The sequence below is a fragment of the Pipistrellus kuhlii genome, unplaced genomic scaffold (genome assembly GCF_014108245.1).
Source record: "Pipistrellus kuhlii isolate mPipKuh1 unplaced genomic scaffold, mPipKuh1.p scaffold_m20_p_2, whole genome shotgun sequence".
In the NCBI taxonomy this organism is placed as follows: Eukaryota; Metazoa; Chordata; class Mammalia; order Chiroptera; family Vespertilionidae; genus Pipistrellus; species Pipistrellus kuhlii.
The window spans coordinates 63132091-63157176 of NW_023425515.1; the positions used below are offsets into that span (position 1 = coordinate 63132091).

At 39.8% G+C, this 25086-nt stretch overlaps 1 protein-coding gene across 1 annotated transcript in view; it reads left to right on the forward strand.

Moving 5' to 3' along the window:
- GUCA1C (guanylate cyclase activator 1C) overlaps nucleotides 1–24049 on the forward strand; it is a 39445-nt gene extending 15396 nt beyond the window's left edge. Inside the window, 6 exon segments of the mRNA XM_036445107.1 lie at nucleotides 4566–4663; nucleotides 4665–4730; nucleotides 9230–9258; nucleotides 9260–9315; nucleotides 23899–23985; nucleotides 23988–24049. Coding sequence (XP_036301000.1) covers nucleotides 4566–4663; nucleotides 4665–4730; nucleotides 9230–9258; nucleotides 9260–9315; nucleotides 23899–23985; nucleotides 23988–24049 — 398 coding nt within the window.
- The last annotated feature ends 1037 nt before the right edge of the window (nucleotides 24050–25086 follow it).

Genomic DNA, 25086 nt, shown 5'->3' on the forward strand with positions numbered 1-25086 from the left:
GACTGGCTGTTATTTTGAAATTATTTTCTAATTGCTGGACTGTATTTGTATGACAATGTCAGAGTTAATTTTTCTAATCAGTCTTATAAGGTTTCATAAATGTAAAAATAAGTGACACAATAGCCACTTAGAGAGATGGCTAGGTGATTACATTGCCTACAAAGAAAGATGTGGATAAGAAAAACAGCTTAGGTCCATGGTTTTCAAATCTTGGGAGCATTTAAAAATACAGACTCTTATACCCCATCCCAAGGAATTTTAATGCTGTTGTTTGGGGTTAGGGTTTAGGAATCTGCATATTTCATTGTCCCAACATAATTCTAATACGGGGAGTTTAAGAACCCCACTCTGCTATCACCAGACAATTTTGTGTGTCCTGGAGACTTCTGTAGCCCAACTACAGAACTATGAACATAACAGTGTTTCTTTGAATTGCTCCTAAGAAAAGTTTTGGAGCATTCTCTATTCATTCACATTTGGAGGGAGACCTCATCTTCTTTGTAACTCAGCCCCCATCCCTATCCCCATCCTTGAGATCTGTAGATTAACTGAAGACAATCATTTGTTTTTCTTTTGCTTTATAAAACAGCATTTACTTAAACCCCTTTCCAACACTAATACAAGTTATTAAATCACATCTACTGGGACCATTTCCCTAATGCAAATTTCTACAAAATCTTAACAGAAAGATAATTGGAAAGAAGGTTGGCTGCAGACTATAAGGAGTAATTTATTTGACTACATAGCAAAATGCCAAAATGCAAACAGGAAGTATTTTTCTTCCAGGAGCTTTTGAAGAGGCTGCACTTGTCTAAGTAGAAAGGTTTTGAACTCATAATCAACTTTGGCAGTAGATTAAGTAGGTAGTCCATTTTAAAACAATACAATAAAAATATTTATACTCATCTCCCTGATACGGTTTGCCCAGAGCTTTCAGAGCCTGAATTGGAAGGTGCTAGGGCTACCCACCCACTGTGTCTCATCAAAAACACCAACTGTTCTACCGGCAACATTGCTCAGTCTAGCCTGTTGCCATTCATCATGCAGGTGACACTGAAAACTGTGATCACTGATGCAGGATTTGAAAAATGAAACAAACATCACAAAATATCAAGTTGTTATGGGGACTCTGGAGGATCAACTTTATAACTCGCCAACTCCATCTTTTCAGGGAAGGTGCTTCTGTTACCTTTGGGAAACAGCTGTGTTGATTGGTCAGCTCTAAAGACACAGTAGGGAGACCTGGTAGCAGACATGTCCCTGGTTGGATACTGTCCATCCAGATTACATCCTCTGCACCTGTCAGTTCTGTTTCTGAAAAATAATGGTCATAACCTGCCAAATCTGGAGATACAGTATCTTGATGTCATCTTAAATTTCAGCTCTATAAAACATGTTCCCCTTGTCTCAGCCACAGCTCTGCTAGGGATTAATAAGGTGGTGGTAACAGGCAATAGGAAAGGCAGATGGAGAAAAGGTAAAATCACTTAGTGTTTTAAATACTTGAGCAAATTTCCTTTTGTAGACTCGTTCAACCAGACACCAGTCTGTTAGCCCACATCTTATCCTATCTAATAAAAGAGTAATATGCAAATTGATTATCACTCCAATACACAAGAAGGCCACTCCCATGTGGTCAAAGATGGCTGCCCCCATGTGGATACAAGATGGTTGCCACAAGATGGCCAGCAGGCGAGGGCAGTTGTGGGTGATCAGGTCAGCAGGGGAGGACAGTTAGGGGTGACTGGGCTGGCAGGGAAGGGCAGTTAGGAAGACCAGGCTGGCAAGGGAAGACAGGGGTGACCAGGCCATCAGGGGAGGGCAGTTAGGAATGACCAGGCTAGCAAGGGAGGGCAGTTAGGGGTTACTAGGCTGGCAGAGCAGGGCAGTTAGGGGCAATTGAGCTGGCAGGGGAACAGTTAGGCATCGATTAGGCTGGCAGGGGAGTTGTTAGGGGGTGATCAGGCTGGCAGGCAGAAGTGGTTAGGGGCAATCAGGCAGGCAGATGAGCCATTGGGAGCCAGCAATCCTGGATTGTAAGAGGGATGTCTGAGTTTGGAGAGAGTGCAGGCTGGGCTGAGGAACACACATACACACACACACACACACACACACACACCCATGCATGAGTTTCATGCACCAGGCCTCTAGTCTCATCAGAAGTATTAAAGTTATCAGGAGAGTAAAGATGCCTAAATTGTAAAATGAAAAACTCTAACACCCACTGAGACCAGTTTGGCTCAGTGGATAGTGCATCGACCTGTGAACTGGAAGGTCCCTGATTCGATTCTGGTCAAGGGCATGTACCTTGGTTGTGGGCACATCCCCGGTGGGGGGTGTGCAAGAGGCAGCTGATCGATGATTCTCTCTCATCGTTGTTTCTAACTCTCTATACCTCTCTCTTCCTCTCTGTAAAAAATCAATAAAATATATATTAAACACACACACACACACACACACACACACACACACAAAAACCTCTAACACCCAAATACAGTGATATGATTTTAAAATATCTTATGCTTTTTTTTTTTTTTTACATATTTTTTACTCTAGAAGTAAAAAATTCACAACATGAAGAATATTTTAAAATGTAATACATTTTTAAGATAATGCTAGAGTGACTAGCACATTGGCTTCCAATATCGGAGATGATGTTGTTGCTTTTTTTTTTTTCCTTAAAAAAAAAAAACAAAAACATTACCCAATCAAACAGACTCTGCTTCACATCCAGACCTACTGATTTCTCAGTTGCTTTTCTTAGAAATCTGGTGGAATTAGCCTCAGGACAAACACATATCACTTTATAGACCAATGAGTCTAAACACTTATTTCCAAGGGAAATGGGTACTTTATGTCACATCCAGTTTTGTAAAAAATGACATTCTATCCATGCTGCTGCATATGGTAACCCATGAACTTGTCTGCATAAACGCAAAACCCATGAACACAGACAATAGGGTGGTGAAGGCCACGGGTGGGAGGGTGGGTGTGGGCTGAAAGAGATCAATGGCGGGAGGGGTGGGGAAGGGTACATATGGAATACTTTCAACAATGAAGATTAAAAAACAAAACAACAACAAAAACTTGACATTCCAAATATTCCAAAGAAAATGCAGCTGACAGCATGTCTTGGGCTGGATATTCTATCACTCATGGAAAAATAGCAGAGTGAGTCACACACCAGAGCTGACCACCTTTCTTAAGATGGTTGAATGTTTGGCTGAACAAAGTTTGAAGTATATGGTTCTTATGAATTATACGACTTTGCCTTTTTCAGAACATTTCACCAGTTTAAAAAAGGATAAAAGAACTACCTAAATTTGCAACCCTTAAACAATCTTTTCTAAGATGGACTAATATGACATCTTTTTCTTTTAAGTAGAAGCATCATATAACTTTTATTATGTCCACAAACACTTGTACAACATACCGTGATGAGTTCTAAAGCTTACAGCATCTTTTTTCCATAGCACAGAGAAACGGAAGCTTAATGCCACACAGATGTATAGAAAGCACTCATTTTAAGAGTCAGGCTTTTTATTCTATTACTAGAATAAAGAAGCTCATAAATTTTGGTTGACACCAAAAATTAGTCCCTTAAAAGTAATCCTGAATTTAGCAGTCCAAAATGATCAACCAGCATCTTTAAAAAGGAGTGCAGAATCTGGCAACTTGAGATGCTTTCCTTCCACTAAAAATGAGTACCTGGTCTTCTCCCTGAGTGAACAGCAACACCTGAATTTTCGGAGGAGAAGACAACCACTGTAGGTGCTAAGTGGTGAGGGCTCAGTATTCTGTCATGGCATTTTAGAACCATTTTTTTTTTTTTTTTTTTTTTTTTTAGGTATAAGAAGTAGGGATTTTCTTCAAAAAGGTACTTTCCTACCTATTAAAGTTACTACAATAATTTCCTTTTTTATACCCATTTTTCCTATACACATACCTATATATTATCATTATTTTTTAAAAAAATATATTTTATTGATATTTTACAGAGAGGAAGGGAGAGAGATAGAGAGCTAGGAACGTCGATGAGAGAGAAGCATCGACCAGCTGCCTCTTGCACACCCCCTACTGGGGATATGCCCGCAACCAAGGTACATGCCCTTGACCAGAATCGAACCCAGGACCTTTCAGTCCCCAAGCCGACGCTCTATGCATTGAGCCAAACCGGTTTCGGCTATATTATCATTATTTTTAATTTATTTTTTAAAGAGAAAAAGGGAGAGAGAATGAAATATTGATAAAAGAAAGAAACATGATCAGCTGTCTTCTGCCCACCCCCTACTGGAAATTGAGCCTGAACCCAGGCATGTGGCCTGATCAGGAATCTAACTGGTGACTTCTTGTTGCATGGGATGATACTCCATCAACTGAGCCACACCATCCAGGGCCCTATATATTATTTTTTAAATGAAACACCAGGAGAAAGTTCTATGCTAAAAATTTGTGGGTTATATTAAATTGTACTATTATAAAAGTCTGCTCATAAATGATAACTTCTCAAATAAAAAAAACAATTGTTTTAAAATATTTGTTTCTATTTCCACCTCACTCTCCATAAGATGGGTTTATTGACTTTTTAGGGTTTACTGCTGCTGTAAATCTAGTTGTATGAGGGAAAATGGAGCTAAAATTAAAGTGGTGTTTTAAGCTGTATGTTTGATGCTGATGGAAATGGTTCTATTGACAAAAAGGAACTGCTGAACATCTTCATGATGAGCAAAGTAGTCAAATACCCTTTGCAGAATGTTATAGTTAATTCAATTTCCTCCCTATGGAGTGGGTTACGGCTATGTGATAGGCTATTTTGGGAGATGCATTTGGAACTGCTGAAACAATTTAAGTTTCACTATCTTATTGGTTACTGAGTATACAACTACAAATCATTTTCTTCTGTGTGTAGTCCACTCTGAAGTTCACAAATTTAGCAGAGTATTGAAATGAAAAATGAAATAAACCTAACAATCTAAAACAACTTACCGTATTTTCCGGCATATAAGACGACCCCTAATTTTACAGTTAAAACATAAGTTTAGGCCTATATTCGCTGTATAAGGCTACTCCCCCACTTCCGAGGCAACACCAGTTCTTTTTTTAATAGACCGCCTCTCTGACTCTGGCCAATCTGAGTGGGTCTTTTACTAGAACACAGTGTAGCTTCGGGTACAGAACATGTATAATTTGCATGCATAAAAAGCCTGCTTGGATTGGCTGAGTTAGAGAGGCGGTCTATTAAAAAAAGAACTGGTGTTGCCTTGGAAGTGGGGGTAGTCTTATACAGTGCATATAGGCCTAAACCTATATTTTAACTGTAAAATTAGGGGGTCGTCTTATATGCCGGAAAATACGGTACCTTTTTTCTCTGCTTTGGTGCTGAAAGTCTTGCAAAGAGCAGCTAATGTAGAAGATATTATAGCTTATATAACAAGTGACATGGACTAAGACTAAAGATACCTGAGGACTAATCTTTCTGGAAGCTGACTAAAGTATTTCTGACAGATAGTTCAGGAATACCTAATCCTTTCCATCCCTAAAGTTCAGTAAGTCCTTTTATTAATTTAGCAGCCCTTTACCAATAGGGTGGGAATAGTTATTATCATTGTATGAGATAATATGGATTTCAAAGTAAAAGGTGATTAAGTGGGAGACTGTATCTAAATGAGTATATGAAGTAAATAAACATGAATGTAGTATACGGTAAAACAGAGTCAGCATTAGAATCAGTTGTCTTAGAAATAATCTGGTCTAAATTCTCTCATTTATAGACGAAAGAGTTGAGTTACAAACATAATTTATAGCAGAAATAGTAGTGAAAATGCAAAAGAAGGCTGGAACTATAATTTTAATTAAATATCTCAAATGGACAAAGTAGTTAAAATATAAAACTTTTAGAAAATGTAAGGCTAATAAATATGAAAATAATTAAAAAATATGATAATACTATTATTGCTTCCACTTTAATCTCACATAGATCATTCACAAAAATGTATTAAGGGGCACTGTGTAATCAAATTCTATAAGCACTAAATTCAGAAATTCTGCATTTTGCAACACAAAATTAAGAATCTAAAATGTTCTACAGAGAGTGCCTAATCCCATATCAATTTGAAAATATTTTCTTAAGTAAATATATTCCAACTTACTTTAAAAACACTGCACATCTAATACAGCATACAAATGTTAGGGGAAACCTCTTAAAGCAGTATCCAGAGCAGAGCTTCTTATCCTAGGATCTGTGCATACGGCATCCCCAGGCCGTATGCACAGGGGAGAGAAAGGGTTATCAGGGTCTCAAAAGAATTAGGAAGAACTAAAGGATAAAAGGGGTTTTGTCTAAGTTTTATGGGAAAATTACATAGATTTTCATTAATTAAAATGTGTAACTTAATGAGTCAGAGAGAGATAAATACTAGGCAGTTAATTCAGCGCTTTCTGAAAGTGTTTAAGAAGAGAACAAACAAACAAAAACAAAAAAGTAGAGAAACTAAAATAATAAAAGTTCAGAGCAGATATTCATTTAGTAATTGGATACTATTTGTCTCTAATTAAATTAATAAAGATAAAAACAATAAGATGTATTTCTGGCAAGGACACTATAAGAAGAGTACCCGTAAACATTGTGGAGGAAATATAAATGCCTATAACATTCTTGGAAATTTGGTAATTTGCATTTAGCCACTAAATTTTTATTTTAAAGTCAACATTAGTTACTTTAGGTTAGGAAAAGAATCATTAATGTCATAAAGATTGAAGTTCTATGACTTACATCACAGAATCCCTTAAGTAAAAATGCAAAAACAACCTGAAAAAGGAAAATGTTTAAATTTTTAAAATTAATTGAATGGAATATGTACTTATAAAAAATTAGTGGCCTGTGAATATAAGTTTCTATATTATGGCAAAAAAAAAAAACAAAAACCAGCAGGGCAAAAAATAATACATACTGTACAATATGAATTCTCTCAACACCTGATATCAAAATGTGGAAATGGAATTCAGCCTAGGCATTAATAGATCTAATACAGCAATTAGATTATAGGCAGAATTTATATAAGTGGTTAGATCTTCAATGCTCAAGAGGAGCATTTGTGAGAAGGATTATAGGAAAGGATTTCTTGGATAAAGGTCCTAAAATCGACAGCATGAGGTTTTGAGGAGACCATTGTGATGTGGGAACACAGTGTTGAGTGTTTGAGTCAGACCTGAAATATCTGAACAGGCAGCAGTTAGAGGAATGATGTTCAGGAAATGCCTGCAGTTTTAGAGTTTGTTGGGATGAAGGATGCCTGGGTTTCTCCATGGATCAGATATTGGTCACTGGGAGCGGAAGCTGTGTTAGCGCTGTCTTAGATCTTGTCCAGCTGAGCCCCTGGGGAAGTGAGGCAACCTCAAAAGAAGGAAACTAGAGATAGATCTAGAGAGAATGGCTCTCAACCAGGAGCGACTGTACACTCCTCTCCGGGAGATGGTTGGCAATGTCACAGAATATTTTGGTTGTCAGCTGGGGAGCTGGGGAGCTGGGGAGCTGGGGAGCTGGGGAGCTGGGGAGGGTATAGTGCTACCACCACTTAATGTTTAGAGACCAGAGCTACTGTAAAGCATTTTGCAGGGGATGATCCTAAACAAGAGAGAATTGTCTAGTCCAAGATGCCAATTGTGTAAATGTGTTGAGAAATACCTGGGAGCTGTAGAGGAGCCTGGAAGGATCAGCTGAAATAAAAATGTCTGCTTATGTTTAGAGAACTGCAAGAGAGAATCTCAGTAATAAAAAGGAGGTGGGGGGTGGGAGGGCGCGCTGAAAAGGGTAGACTTTAGACATCTGCCATCCGGAGCTCTGAAACTAGATAACCAAGAGAGTACCAAGTCAGAGCTCTGTAGCTTCCATTTCTCTCACACCTCCTCCTGCTCCCACTCAGAGAGTGGCCAGAGAACGGCTCAGCCAAATGCATGTGCTAAATGAGGAAGGAAACAAACTATGCCTCCTTGCTCTCTCCCCACATGCTTCTCCTATAAGAAGAGGGAAGACACAGGCACACTGACAATTCCTTTCAAAAATATTATCCCCTCAAGCTTTGTCACTTTCTATTCAAGCATTCACTCTCACGGACATTGCCAGAGAATGAGTGGTGGACAACTCCTATAAATTTTATATTTTATTATGACTCTTACTTGTAGTATAGTATCAATTCAGGATGTGGGAATATGGAGGCATACCCACATTTTCTATGTGTTGGGGTCTCTGCTAAGACACTGAAAAACCCTAAAAACTTCATATAATAAAATGCTCCATAGATGTAACCATCACTCTAAGTATTACCCTATGTTTGACGGTAAGACCTCGACTTGCTAAAGCCACAAGCGGTGCTTTTCCACTATTTATTATGATTAATCCTGGCTTCAAAACTAGTAGTGCTTTGGAAGCAGTAAAAAAAGAGATAGTCATATTTAAGGCCATGCCCTCTAATTGAAATGTGTTGCCACCAGTGCTTCCAAAGATCCCTTGGTGTTCAATCAAGATAATTATGTTCAAATTTATCCTCTCTGTGTTTCTAATTTATTCTCTCTGTGTGTCTCTCTTTCACTTTATTATGAATTTCAATGTCAAATATAGGCCATTTAATTTAATCACCTTGGATAGGGAGTGGGGTGGGGGGATAAATGGAAGTGACATTTTCCCTGATTCCCCTGAAACTTTTTACAAAGAGGTGCTGGCAGAGTGTGAGAGAAACTCGGTGTCTTTCCAAGGCATACCTATCTCTTCCCAGTCGAACATCTATAAAAGGACAGAAAGGACAAGAGGTTCCACTGTCAGAAGCCAGAAAGGAAGCCTTAGGGACTTACAGATCATCCTTTTATGTTCATTCATAAGGTCAAAGACATTAGGTCTGGAACGGAAAACATTGTTTTCTGGGTCTGCAGTTGTTACGACAGTGACTGCTACAAGTTTTTTCTCTGGTGGGCTCTTGGCATCTTTTGTGACCTACCTAACATGTTGAACAGATCCCTCTGTGCTGTATGAAATCGAACTTCAGACTGTACTTTGTTCATTTAACTTCCAAGCCTCACTATTAAGAACTGGCATGTAATCTTTTATTTTTAACAATTAGAACAGGTAGCACTGATATGTACACATCCCCAAACTCTGTCACATTGGGGTAGAAGTGTCATAAAATGTATTTATTTCCAGCCAAGTGGAACTCCCTGATTTAATTTCTCTTTGCAGACTGTACAAGCCCTTAATGGTCAGCAAACTGAGTCTTGAAGAATTTGCCAACTTGGTGTTTCATAAGATTGATATAAACCATGATGGTAAGGCAGCTTCTCTCCTTAAGCTCTGTTTTCTTCCAAAGTAAGAGATGGTGGGAAGTGCTGTTCAGACAAAAGCATGAATGTTTAAAGAGATCCCTAGTTTTGATAATTTGAGCTACAGAATTTGACCAGTCTAATGTTTTCCAGTTGGTACAATTTGAGGAAATATTTATTGACCATATTTATATTCAATACATTGTGCTTAATATTTTAGCATGGAGATACAAGAAAAGAAAAGTAGAAAAATATGAGATGAAAGAAAAGTAGGAAAATACGCTGTTTGCTCTGGGACATGTTCCAGTCATTATTTCTACTCTACCAGAGGTTTCTTATAAACTTACAAAGAAACTTTAATGTTCCTTGCTGAAGAAACCCTTTTATCAATTATGCTATCTTATTCTAGTATTAATCATTGTTTCTTCCCATTGGCTATACATTTATGGAAAGAGCTGTCCAAACTTACCTCTATTTCTGCTCTTTCTGTTTATTTCTCCATCTGCTCTTTCTACCCTAAAATATGGATTCCTCTTTGGATCAAAGAAGGTTCACTTCTTCAGAGGCAGAGTGAAAAGAGAAGACAGATATTCCAAGAGAAGAGAGAGTGCTTACACAATTGGCTATGTGAGCATATTAATTTGAGATTGAGGCAGCATATCTAGGAATGGTCCTCAAAAAATAACAAAGTTTGTAATTTTATAAAATTCTAGTGGCCTGGTACATGAAGTTCATGCACATTAAAAGGGAATTAATTAGAGGAAATATTTTAATATTGCTATTTGCCCTTTCTCTGTAACAGAAGTGTCAGAGAAGAAAGAAAATTAGTAAAATGTATATGAAAATCTCCCTCCTGTCAGAGTCTGAGGTGCACCACGGGACCTAGAGTCAAGTCTCAGTCCACCACCTGCATATGCTTTGAAAACGCAGGAGACCCAGATCCAGCCAGCCACACCCACATTGGGTGAGACCCAGACCTGGCCAGCTCCACCCCTGTCAAGCCCCTCCAGGTGGGGGGCACTGTCTGAGGTCCCCTGTCAAGCCCTGCTGGGCAGGGGTGCTGCCTGAAGTCCCTTGCCCAGGCCAGGCACCATGCAGCCTCAGGTCCCTGCTGTTCGGTTGTGACATTATGGCATTATGGTTAATTTGCAACTCCTCTATTATATAGATAGATAATGTTAGTAAGAGATTTTTAAGAAGTATGGATGTGAGGCATTGGGACTCCAGCCATGGTTGTCATTAATTCACAGTAACTTTTTCCACAGGTTCAACCTGTCCACCTGGGTCACTTCTTATAGTGGGCATTAGAGGGCAGTAGAGACCCATGTTGAGTATGACAGTTTGCACTAGTCAAATGTGGTAGCTCATTCTGGCAGGACGGGATGATGAGGAGGCTGAAAGAGAGTTCAAATGAGATCCCCATTAAGAATGAGCAGAAAAACTGGACAAGAGTAGAATTTTCAGAAAAGTATTTGGAAATAATCAATACCGTCTATCCTCTCTGTAAGGAGGATCTAGTTGTACATCAGCCTCACCTTAATCTAAAGTCAGAATGCTCACTTACTACTTTACCAAGATCAAAGCATTTGGTGTAATTGCTCATATTTGGGTCTCTACAGATTGAAAGTAAAATAAATCATTTCATATGAAAACTTTTAAAGAACACATGCAGATTAGGCAGAGATGATAAGGAAGTTTAGTGAAGCTAGAAAAGGACCAGAGAAATGGAGAATGGAAAGTCTTATGAAGTCAATGAAACCTTGCTTGAGATGTGCAACCAAAAATAGTGATCACCAAACAGCAGAAATGCCACAGATTTTTTTCCTGTTTTGTTTCAATGTTTAATCTAGAGGTCCTCCAGGATGGCAAAGATTAGATTAGAGAGGATAAACCATTTCTCCCTGGGGGCAGAAACCATTGTTTGAAGGATGAGATAGGACATCACAAATGTGTAAGACTTAGTACACAGTGATTTTCAAAAGTCAGGTCAAGAATGTCTGAAAATATCTATAGATCCTGTTCTAGTGTGAGGAGAAGTGGGATAGAACAAAAGATGACCTTCCTTGGAGAAATATGATGATAGTAGTATTCTTAAGAAGGGCTCAGATTCTATTAGTTTGAAGGAACAGAAAATATGTCCCAGAAAACAAGACAATGATGGAAGACTCTTTGTTTACTAATACTATCTATGCAGTTTTCTCAAGAACAAAGTATAAGGAACCATTAAAATGGGGAATATGGGCTGGAAGAGGTCTAGAAAGAAAAATCTGGGTTGAAAGGTTGTGGATCTAGGAAGTAAAAGTATTGTGCTCAGGAAATAATTGAGGGTATTTGTAGTTAGAAAGGTGAGCTCTTTGACCTGGAAGAATATGTCAAAAGATAGAAAATGCTTTTTGATTTATGGAATAGCTTATAGAACTAATCACATGAATCATTTTCTCTGAAAGAAACATGTATGTAAGAAAAAAATATCATTGGCTTTTAGAAAATAAAGATATCAAATAAACTAGTTGAACTTTGGAATAACACTGAATTGCTGTGTCTTGACAAATGCATATGGAGAGCTAAAACTGATAGTTTGCTTTTTGTATGGAAATTATTAAGGGTTGTTATATCATCTCGTCAAGAGAGAAATGGGTTCTTCCCAGAAGGACCAAAGAAAAGATGTTAAAATTGTACTGTTGGACAAAGACAGCTCAGTGTGCCAGAGCACAAGGAAGAGAAAGTAATAAAGATGCACAAGGTTGATATTTGCAGAAGTGTAAAAGAACTTTGCCAGTATTTGACAGAGGAGAAAGAAGTGCTTCATTCACACATAAAAGGGAAGTTAATACCACAGAAGAGAATGTCTCTACATTTATATAAGCCTAATATAATATGATTATTTTTATTTTTATTGTGATAAAAACATCAGTGTTGGTAGAAATAAAAATGTTCAATTAAGTATATCAGAATAGTGTTGACTATATGCCAACATTTTATATATATATATATATATATATATATATATATATATAGAGAGAGAGAGAGAGAGAGAGAGAGAGAGATAACCATGTTACATATAAAAGCCTAAGCGATCAAACAACTGAATGACCACAACGACCGGTCACTATGACATGCACTGACTACCAGGGAGCAGATGCTCAATGCAGGAGCTGGCCCTCGAGGTCCGTGTACTCCCACAGTGGGAGCGCCACTCAGCTGAACAACCCCTGCCGGTGGCCCAGCAGCCACTCACTTCCTCAGTAGTCCTGCAGGTCTAATCTTCAGAGAACAGGCCACACACCACTGGTAGTCCAGCACCTCTGGCACACAATCCCAACAGCATGGCTGACTTCCTGGAAGTCAGCCTTGGGCACCATGGCCACTTCCCCTATCTAGACACTTCGCAAGGAAGAAACAATATAAAAGTGGCCACCAGATGGCTCCCAATAATCGGCAACAATATCAGTGGGACAGATTCAGATCTCAGGCCTGAAAGAACGTCCCACCGCCTGACTAAAGGGCCAATAGTGTCCTGGCCGACCACCCCCCACCCCCCCTGGGACCTCACCCATGCAGGGAATCGTGCACCAGGCCTCTAGTATGTGTATAAAAAGCAAGCACTTCATTAGTACCTGATGATCCAATGAATATTGACACCAAAGATAAAGATCATAACCCACCAAGATACAAACAGAAAAACTTCAGGAACATACTATATATGAAAATACCAATTAGACTGCAAATTAACTGCAAAAGAATTACTAACATCAAATATGTTTGTACGATATATATATATATATATATATATATATATATATATAACAACTCCAAAGTATTCTACACATAATTATCATTGCAGTTAACAAATCAAAGTTAGAAGTTTAATCAAAAGAGAAATATAGGAATAATGCTAATAAAATTAAAAATGAAGAGCTATACGCTCCATGAGGGCAAGAACTATTTTCTTTTTAAGAATAGTTTATTGGTCTTTAGAGAGAAAGAAACATTGATGTGATGTGAGAGAACAACATAAATACAATGCCTCCTGCATTCCCCTGACTGAGAATGGAGCCCACAACCCAAGGCATGTGCCCTGACCAGGAATCAAACCAATAATCATCAGATGAAGGCCAACCAACTGAGCCACACTTGTCAGGGCAAGAACTTTTTTCATTGTATCTTCTTTAGTATTTCCTGTTCTCTCACACTTCATGGTACATAGTAGATACTCTAGAAATTGTGGCAAAAAGAATGACTGATAAGAAGATGTCATATGAAAAGTAAAGGAAGAAACAAAGAAGAAACGAGGATAATATTCAATGCTATCTGTGGGAAGAAAAGCCTTTTTAAAAGAAAGCTACTTTAGAAATTAACATATATGCATATGCATTGCAAACTTCAAAAAATATAAACACAGATTGATTAGCAGGAATTAATTATCAATGGAGAGTGCAAATGGGGGGCCAGAGAGACGTTAAAGGGAGATTCTTTCATTTCATTACACCTTTTAGCAGTGTTTGAATTTTTTACCATGAGCATATATTATATAGTTATTTTTATTTTTATACTAGAGGCCTGATGCACAAAGATTCGTGCAAGAAATGACCTTCCTCCCCCTGGCTGCTGGCACTGGCTTCCCTCTGGCACCCAGGACCTGGGCCACTTCACTCTAGCTGCTGCCACCTGGGCCCCGGGCTGCTTTGCTCCTACCACTGCCAGGCACCTGGGACCAGGGCTGCTTTGTTCCAGCTGCTGCCACCACCCACCAGGGGTGTGATCTGAGCCACGCTAAGGCTGCTCAGAGCATGTTTCCACCCCTGGTGTGTGTCCGCTGGGGCTGGGGGCAGCACACAGTGCACTCCTGCCCATCTGCCGGCTCAGCTCTTCCTGAGTGGTTGTGATGCAGCCTCTTCCTGAGCCAGTTGTGATACCCGGCTAATTTGCGTATTACCAGTGTGTGTGTGTGTGTGTGTGTGTGTGTGTGTGTGTGTGTGTGTGTATAGCATCCAGGAAGGAGAACTTGATGCAAATTCTCCTCAAAGACAGAAAATTAAAGTTCAACATTCAATTATTATTGAAGAATGAAAAGACAGCGAAACAAGTCAGGATAAATGAGCGTGGAATTCCATAACCTTTACCACAGGAAGAAGAGCAATCCCCCTTTCATCATGAGCTGCTTAGAAGTCATTCCTGAGATGATTGTGGAAGATTTATAGATGCTATTCACACCACATTAAGTGCTGAAAGTTTAACACAGCGCCAAATAGAACAGGGACAAGGGAGACTTAAGTGGCTCATAAAAATAAATAGAAAAAGTCAAAAGAGAGAAAAGGAAGCCAAAGGGGAAGTGAAAGAGGGTGATTATTGAGCAGACATTAAGGGTAAAAGAAAACAGGGACAGGACATGAAGGAAGACATTGAGCCACAAAAGATGTACCCTAGCTAGTTTGGCTCAGTAGATAGAGTATTGGCCTGCAGACTGAAGGGTCCCTGGTTTGATTCCAGTCAAAGGCACATGCCCAGGTTGCAAGTTTGATCCCCAGAGGGGATCATGCAGGAGGCATTCTACAATATCTCTTTCTCCCTTCCTATCTGAAATAAATAAAATTATATATATATATATATATATATATATATATATATATATATATATATATAATATATATATATTTACAAAAAGAGGGATAGAGTGTTAGAAACATTGATGGAAGAGAATCATCGATCAGCTGCCTCTTGCACATCCCCTACTGGAATTGTGCCTGCAACCAAGGTACATGCCCTTGATCGGAATCGAACTCAGGACCTTTCAGTCCGCAGGTTGACACTCTATCCACTGAGCCAAGACAGTTTTGGAGATATATATATATATATATATATATATATATATATATATATATATATATGATGTGTTTTAGACTGGAATTTCTGGAAAGCCACAAAGATCACAGTGAAGCAAACTTGGAAACTGAGAACTACCAGGAGATCAGAGGAAACTGAGATTCCTCATATAAGGGAAGAAACTGCTCTACTTAAAATTCTGCTATGATTGTATTTTGAGTTTTAAGTGCAGCCAAAGAACATATTTAAATGCTTAACCCATGGAGACAGACAACCAGAGGGAAGGGGGTGTGGGGACTGGGTGGAGGTGGGCAAAGGGGATGAGGACATCTGTAAGAGTGTCAACAATAAAAATACAGTTATAAAAACATCTCTGCTATGATTGTATTTAAAAACTCTGATTAGTCACTCGATGTCTTCCTTTATGCTCTGTTCCCATTTATTTGTGTGTTTTTTGTTGTTGTTTTTGTTTTTGTTTTTTTGCTTTGTTTTATTTTACCCTAAACAGCTGCTTGGTAATTACCCTACTTCTACTGTGCTTTACACCTGAAACTAACTCTTAATAAACTGTAATTGAAATACAAAATAAAACTTCTCAGCTATAAAATGCTGCCAAACACTTCTAGTGCCACCTTTCTAACAAACACAAAGCTGGTTTCATTGGAAATCTTCTCCAGCATCCTTCCTTGAATATCTGGTCGTTCTTATCTCCTGGGACTCCCCATTCCCATCTTTGCTAATTTCCCAGACCCACCACCATTTCTTTTCTTGAAATTATTAGGTCGCCAAAGGAGGAACACAGGACCCAGAATGGTGAGGGATTATGAATTTATTCAATCATCTGCACAACATGTGGCGGAGCCTGGTAGGCTTCAGCCCCAGTGACGGGAGTTAGGGGGCTTTAAAGGACTTTTGGAGGGCTGTTTCTGTGTGCAGACTTCTTTGTGCACATCCGGAGGGCAGATCATGGAATGTGGCCACAGCAAATGAAATGTGGTGTCAGCAAAGGGAATGTCCATAATGAAAAGGCCTGAAAAGCCAGTTCCCAGGGGAAGGGTATCAATTCAATTGCTCGATCAAATCTAACACACATTCTAATGTAAAAGAATTTGGGGACAAAAACCTTTTCTTACACAGACTGGTTTAAGAAACCTTTTAAAACCAGACTGATTTATTTAGAGCAAATCTGGTAATGTGGACATGTTACAATCACATTTGGCTTTTGGGGGATGGGAGGTTGGGGAGTAGTGCTTTTTTTGACTTGTTATAAAATATATTTATGACATTAATAGGAAGAAATACACAAACCAGGAAGATGAAGAGGATGATCAGATTGTAAAAACAGGACTAAAGAAAAAGTCATGGTAGCTGTCCTGTCACCAGTGAAAGTGCTGAACTTGGTACTGTGATGGAAGAGCACCTGCAACACTAACCAGCTGTGGAGAGCTATCTGAAGGGAACAAAAAGTACAAACTGGTCATTACAAAACAGTCTGGGGATGGAAAGGACAGTACAGGAATCCAGTCAATAATGTTGTAACAACTTTGTATGGTGTCAGGTGGGCATTGGAAATAGTAAGGGGACCACTGTGTAAAGTATATGATTGTCTAACCACTAAGCTGTACACCTGAAATGAATACAAAATAATATTGAATATAAATTGTAATTGGAAAATAAAATTAAAAAGAGAAAAAATAATATAATTATATCACAATAAAAATATAAAGAAAAATAATTCCTCTTTCTCTTTTTCACATCCGTAATCTGCATTGCTTTTAATCAAGTTGGTGACTATATACCAGCCCTGCAGACACACTTCTTCCACGGCCAGCAGTAAACAGAGAAGTGTGACAACTGATTAGTCACTGATTAGTGTGTGGTCAGGTGTAAAGTGTGGTAAAAAATCTACTTCCTCCACTTCCCTTTTGCTCATTTAAAAAATCTCTTGAGCTGAGAATTTAGCTGCTGTGAATTTCCTTTGCAAAGGACAGTTACTCTTTTGTTGCTTTTGGTTTTCCCACCATCTCTTCACCCGTGTAATACTCCCCACCCACACACTTTTTTTATTTTTAGTTTTCTCTACTTCATGTTGTTTATTCCACACTTGTACACTCCCTGTGAGACATAGGGAATTCTGTTCCTACCCACTGTTAACGGGTTTTGCACAGGCTTCTTTGGCATAAGGAAAACATACGGAGCAAAGAATAGACTTCCCTCTAGAAAATGTATTGTAGTATTTTGCCAGTGAAAGAAAAAATGTATATTATGAGAATGTGATGATTCGTGCTTATTTATATTTGAATCAGTATGGTATTTTTATTTTTAAGATGTTTGTATTGATTTTATAGAGAGAGGAGGGGGGAGGGAGACAGAGATAGAAACATGGATGAGAGGGAATAATTGGAATGGCTACTTACTGCATGCCCCTATGGGCACTGAGCCTGCAACAAGGACCTGTGCTCTAATCAGGAATCACACCAGTGACCTCTTAGTGCATGGGACAATGCTCAATCTACTGAGTCACACTGGCTGGGCACCATGGCTGTATATTATTTGTCCTTACCATTAAAAAGTACAGGTACAATGTAACACCTGATTTCAGTCTCTGCTGACTTTCTGTCTCAATTACACATCCTCTAATTATTCTTTGTATTTGTCTTTGGCTGGCCTTCCACTCAGCCAAAACTCTATTGAGTACAATCTCTTTGAAATAATACATTGCATCTGTATTCCTTCATTTGAATCTGCTCATAATTATAATACAAACTAATGGCCCAGTGCACAAAATTCATGCATGGTTGAGTGTGTGTGTGTGTGTGTGTGTGTGTGTGTGTGTGTCGGGGGGGGGGGGGGTGTTTCCCTCAGCCTAGCCTCTCCAATTGGAGATCCCTTGGGGATGCCTGACTGCCAGTTTGGTTGCTCCCAACTGCACTCCTCTGCCTGCCTGATCACCCCCAACTGCCCTCCCCTACTGGCCAATTTGGTTCTGATTGGTCGGTTTCTATGCCAGTAGGCATCAAAAGCTCTGCCTCCTAGGCAGTCATTGGCTCCTCACACTTCACCCAGATTTGATTCTAATTGGTCAGTTTCCATGCCAGTCAGCATCTCAAGGCATGATCAGAGAGGTGGGGCTGATCAGCAGCCCTGCTTGGAGGCCCAGAAAGAAACAGAGGCATGCTGCTGATGAAGCCTGGAGGGAAAGGGAGAGGCAACGGCTGATCAACAACTGCCATGGAGGCTGAGGATCAGACTCTGCTTCTCTCTTCAGGCCTCTCTCCGGGCCTGATCCACAGCCCTCTGGGCAGTCAGTGTAGGTTGCCACGGCAAACCAGCACTGATGCAGGACTGACTTCCGGTGTTCATTGGAGCCTTCAGCTGGTCGTTATGGACAGTGGGTTTTTATATAATAGAATTTAAGGCAACTGAGATCTCCACCAAAAATGTTGAAAAGTTGTCTTATGGGATGAGGTTAGTGAAAAAGTATGGCAGCAAGTACTCAAAGGTCTATTGTGTTTTTATAGCATCAGGCTGGCCAGCATAGGCTAAGGCTTAAGATTTTCATAAAGATCCTAGACAGAAGCATTGCTATTTTTCTGCTTAGACATTAGTATTCTCTGAGCACATCAGAATACGACAGACATTTAAACTGAAAAACTGTCTCCATATCTGTCATTTCAAAATAGAGTTTACATGTATGTTTCCTTGCACAATTAAAATAACCAGCAAGGTAATAAAATTAGGAGTAAAAAAATCAGAAGAGGAGAACTAATAACCTATAATTTTATGTGGAATAAATAAATGTTTAATCTTTCTCCCAGCTTTGGATAATCTAAAATTTTTTCTCAGAGAGAAGAACACTGAAAACAGTCTTGCAAACAACTATTTCCTCCAGATCTTAGAAAACTTCAATCTTTATGCTTTTATTACTTTATATATCTTCAAGATTAATGGCTAAGTAATCAATACTGTGTAAAGATGTGAATGCATTTGTGTTTTTGAGTACTTTATCTTTTATTCTCATCTTTATTTTCATTACCAATCCTTCCATTGAATACTTTTCTGTATAAGAATGTTCAAAGCGATCCAAGATGGCTGCGCCCAGGTGAACACCTAGCCGCAGCCGCACACAACAATTTCAATAAAATACAACTAAAATATAAAACGGACATTGCCCAGAACTACAGGAAGGTTGACTGACTGGAAATTCTACAGCGAGAAGCAAGGAGCAAACCAGAAGGAGGCGCGGAGGAGCTGGAAAAGCCCAAGGTACGGAGACGCGGCGCGCGGAGAGGACTGAGCCGGAGAGGAGGGAGGCCGAGTGCCTGGCGGGAGTTCCCGAGCGGAAAGGAGATAAAACTCCTACTGTGCTGGGCCCCCAACTGCTCTGAACCCCGGTTCTGGGCCAGACCCCGGGGACCCAGGCTCAGCCATAGGGAGCCGGGCTGTAAGGCGGAACCCCGGGGAGAGGCGAAAGGAGGTCCCGGCTGCGGGCACACTGCGCGCAGAGAAGGGACTGTCTGTCGGCTGTGCCGCGGGATTGCCCTGACGGGAAGGAGACAGGGGCTCCAGACTGCTCTGAACGCCACCTCCAACTCCACTTCCAACTGAACTGAACCCCAATACCGGGCTCATTAGGGGAGAGCCTAGACTGTTTGGCAGCAGGCGAAAATCGAGGGCACCTTTCTCTCAGAGGCGCCGGCAGCAGCGAGCACTGAAGGACCCGCATAGGGCGGGGCTGACAGAAGCCAAAGCTGCAGGCTCCACCCTGAAACCCCGTCCCATCTGTAACTGCGAAATGGGACAACAAAATAGATCACAAACGAAAGAAATGGAGGACAAAAAGCGTCTGGATATAGAGTTCAAATCTACGCTTATAAGGTTTTTCAAGAATTTCCTAGAAAAGATGGATAAGGCCTATGAGGATATGAAAAGAGATCAACTAGAATTAATAAGGAGTCAACAAGAAATGATAAGGGATCAACAAGAAATAAAGAATACATTGTCTGAAATAAAAAATATTTTACAGAGTCCTAAAAACAGAAGGGAAGATCGCAAGAATCAAGTCAAAGATTTGGAACATAAAGAGCCAGAAGACACTCCTCCACAGAAGCTAGAAGGCAAGAGAATCCAGAAAATTGAAGATAATGTAAGAAACCTCTGGGACAACTTCAAGCGAACCAACATCAGAATTATGGGGGTCCCAGAAGATGAGAGAGAGCAAGATATCAAAAACATACTGAAAGAAATAGTGACAGAAAACTTCCCCTACCTGGTGAAAGAATTAGACTTACAAGTCCAGGAAGCGCACAGAACTCCAAACAAAAGGAATCCAAAGAGGACCACACCGAGACACATCATTATTAAAATTCCAAGAGCAAAAGACAAAGAGAGAATATTAAAAGAAGCAAGAGCAAAGAAGGTAGTAACCTACAAAGGAGCACCTATACGATTGTCAGCTGACTTCTCAACAGAAACCATGCAGGCCAGAAGGGAATGGCAAGAAATATTCAAGGTGATGAATAGCAAGAACCTACAGCCAAAAATAATCTACCCAGCAAAGCTATCACTCAGAATTGAAGGCCAGATAAAGAGCTTCACTAATAAAAAAAAGCTAAAGGAGTTCATCACCACCAAACCAGAATTATATGAATTGCTGAAGGGGGTTCTTTCAGAAGAGAAAGTAAACAAAGATAAAAATTATGAACAACAAATACATAACTATCAACAAGTGAATCTAAAAACCAAGGAAATTAAAAAAATCTGATGAACAATATTAACTGTTGAATATAATAGAATCAGAGGTATGGAAGGGGAGTGAACTGACGATTCTTGGGGTAAAGGGGAGAGGGGGGCGTGGGAAGAGACTGAACATAAACTGTGCACCTATGGATGAGGACAATGGGGAGAGGGGAAAGGGCAGAGGGCGGGGTGGGAACTTGGTGGAGGAGAGCAATGGTGGGGGGGGGGAAGGAACATTTGTAATAATATGAACAATAAAAACTTATTTAAAAAAAATAAATAAAATAAATAAATAAATAAATAAATAAAATAAAAAATCTGATGAACAGAATAAACTGGTGAATACAATAGAATCAGGGGCATAGAAAGGGAGTAGACTGACAATTCTAAGGGAGAAGGGGTTGTAGAGGGGGTGTGGGAAGAGAATGGACAAAAATCTTACACCTATGGAAAAGGAAGATGGCGATGCTGGGTAAACACACCTAAACGGCCGCCAGGCACAAGTCCAAGGAAAAACTATAAAACAAATGTCTATCTCCCCAAAACCAAACGAAAGCTGGCTGAAAGGAAGCCCTTCATCTCTAGACTGAAAGAGAAAGAGGAGAATCCAGGGCACAAGCGCTGAAAACTGAGGTGGGGGGGGGGAGGGCGAGGACGTGAGACAGGTTGGTGGAGGATCCCGGTGCGCAGAGGGCGGTGCTTTCTTCAACCCCAAGAGAGACGAGTGCTCAATCTCTCTGAAATCCAGTTTCTGGGAGAGAGGCTAGACTGTCTGCCATCGGGTCAGAAAATGGGGCTGGCTTGCTTGCAGAGCCGAGATTGTTTACTGCGCTGTGGTGCGAGATGCGGGGAAACGCGGGGACACCATCCAAGAGGCGTCCAGGTCACCATTACTGATGGCCATGCCCCAGCCTAGTGACGCCCTGGGACTTCATCCTGAGACTCCGCCCCTTACAACACATCCAAGCTCCAAGCAGCAGACTTTGCATATGAATGGCCCTCTCTGTTGCAGTTTAGCAAAATTGCAACCTGGGGCAAACAGATCCAAGGAGGACAGGACTATAGTTCACTGCTGTAGCTTCTGTGACAGTACTGGCCTCAGACAGTAGCTGGACTGCACCTCATTGAGACCAAGAAACCAGAATTCTAGGGCTCAGTTTCAATCCCTTACATCCATAAGTGACACATTAGGGAGACCTTCTTAGTGAGCACCAAAGCCCCACTGAAACAAGGTGTTTCTCCAGCGCAGCAGTTCTTCCTTTATAGACACAGCGGATTCTCACAAACAATTGGCCTGGAGGTCAATTCTTCCAGTATCAACAGCAATCAAGGCTTAATTACACCAAGACTGTGCACTAAGCCCACAAAGGGACCACCTCAGGTGATTGGGGAAGCTGAGCTACTGACCCCTGTAGGTCAACAACCACATAAAGCCACTCTATCAACACAGGGAGATGGCCAAAATGAGGAAACACAGAAGCATGACACGAATGGGAGAGATGGAGGAGAATAAACTAATGGATGACACACAGTTCAGAATCACATTTATAAGATTACTCAAGAATCTTCTAAAAACCTTTGAGAAACTTGATGAGACATCCAAGAAGCTTGGTGAGACCTTCAAGGACCTTAAAGAGAATAACAAAAAAAATGGAAAAGGACCAGTCATAAATTAAGCATACAATCTCTGAAATAAAGAATATACAGGAACTCAAGTATAGATCAACGTACCCCAAGAATCAAACCAAAGATCTGGAATATAAGGAAGAAAAAAATCACCCAACCGGAGAGGCAGAAAGAAAGAAAGAAGAATCCAAAAGTGTGAGGACAGTGTAAGGAGCCTCTGGGACAGCTTAAAGTGTACCAACATCTGGATTTTTGGAGTGCCAGAGGAGAGCGAGAGGATATTGAAGGCTTAATGGAAGAAATAATGACAGAAAACTTTCCCTACCTGGTAAAAGAAATAGACTTATAAGTTCAGAAAGCATACAGAACCCCAAATAAGAGGAATCCAAGGAGGGACACACCAAGAAACATCATAATTAAAATGCCAAGGGCAAAAGACAAAGAGAGAATCTTACAAGCAGCAAGAGAAAAATAGTTAGTTACCTACAAGGGAGTACCCATACGACTGTCAGCTGATGTCTCAACAGAAACTATGCAGGCCAGAGGGAGTGGCAAGAAATATTCAAAATGATGAACAACAAGAACCTACAACCAAGATTACTCTACCCAGCAAAGCTTTAATATCATTCAGAATTAAAAGTCAGATAAAGAGCTTCACAGACAAGAAAAAGTTAAAGGAGTTCATCAATACCAAACCAGAATTACATGAAATTCTGAAGAGTATTCTTTAAGGAGAGGAAGAAGAAGAAAAAAGTAAAGGTAAAAATTATGAACAAAAAGACATTCATACCTACCCACAATTGAACCTAAAAATCAAGTGAATAAAAAATCTGAAGAACAAAATGGACTAGTGAATATAATGGAATCAGGGACATAGTAAGGTATTGGACTAACAATTCTCAGGGGGTGAGGGAAGAGATTGGACAAGAATCTTATACCTATGGATGAAGACAGGGGCGGGAGGTAAGGGCATGGGGTGGAGTTGGGGATCAGGTGGAGGGAAGATATGGGGGAGGAGTGGGGAAAGAGGAACACCTGTAATAATCTGAACAATAAAGATTTATTATAAATAAATAAATGAAAGGAAAAAAAAATCTTACACCTATGGATGAGGACAGTGGCCGGGGGGTAAAAGCATGGTGTGGGGTAGGAACCAGGTTGAGGGGAGTTGGGGGGGAGGGGGGGAAGAATATCTGTAATAATCTGAACAATAAAGATTTATTTTTTGATTTATTTAAAAAAAAAAAAAGAATGTTCAAAGAATTTAGAGTCTGGTTGAGGTAAAAAATATATATAGAAAAAGTTTGTCAATATAATACCAGTGTGTGTGTGTGTATATATATATATATGCCAGTGAGTAGTATGGTCAAAGCCTCTAATTGGTTGTTTATTATTTTCTAGGAGAATTGACTTTGGAATAATTTATCAGTGGTACAGAAAAAGATTAGGATCTTCTGGAGGTTGTTTCTGAGAGCATCGACTTCTCCAATGGAAAGTTATCTGTGATGGGAAGAAGGCAGACATGGGAGGAGGTTTCCTTCAAACCATGTAAGAAGGCTTATCAAAGGAAGGCCAACGGTGGAGTGCCTTTCCCAGATCTCAGTTAAAAAGAAATGAAATTCTTCCCATGTACATGTTACTGATTTCAGGATTTTATTATAATTGGTGTCAGTTTATGAATACATCACTCATCTTAAGTCCCATGGAGATTTCCATAAAGATCCTAGACAGAAGCATTGCTATTTTTCTGTTTAGACATTAGTATTCTCTGAGCACATCAGAATACGACAATTAAACCGAAGAACTGTCTCCATATCTGTCAGTTCAAAACAGAGCTTACGTATATGTTTCCTTGCACAATTAAAATAACCAGCATCTGAAGTAGAACTAGATAATCCAGGCAGTGTCTCCACAGTTTAGCATTCTTCGTAGATTAAACATGCATTTGGCAAACGTGTCTAATGTCCCTTGGCTCTTGTTGCATCTGTATATTACAGATGACTATGTTCTGATTTATTAAGAACCTTTCTTTCTGCCCTTCTTTCTCATTCCTGACCCCAAATGATGTCTTGGATCAGCAATAATGTTCTGTTCCAATGGCAAAGTCTTAAGCTATGTAGAAAAAGGAGAAAATTTCAGGCTGGGCACTGAGACTGTTTCTGTCTGATTTGCTATAAATATGGGTCTAGTCGTGAATGACAATGCAATGCATCATCTGTAATTATTATGCCAGTTGCAGGTTTGATCAGAACAGCAGACAGCCAAGCTATGCAACAAGAACTTGACATTTTAAATGGTCCTGACATTATAGTTCTGACATTTTATTTTTTATATCCTTTCTAAAAATGGTAATGATAAATGGGATTTCTTGATGGGTTAGGACTTTTTAAGTTTGGGGTTCTATTATATCACAGGCCTGTTAGTACATCTTCCAACATGAGGCTTTCTTTTGGAAACATGGTGGAGGTTGAAGAGCATTCCTGAGCTGTCTTTATGTAAAAAGCTTCCTAATTATGCTTTTATATTCAAATTTGGGTTAAAATACACAACTGAAACTAAAAGACAGAATTTACTTCCCTGTCTTCCTCA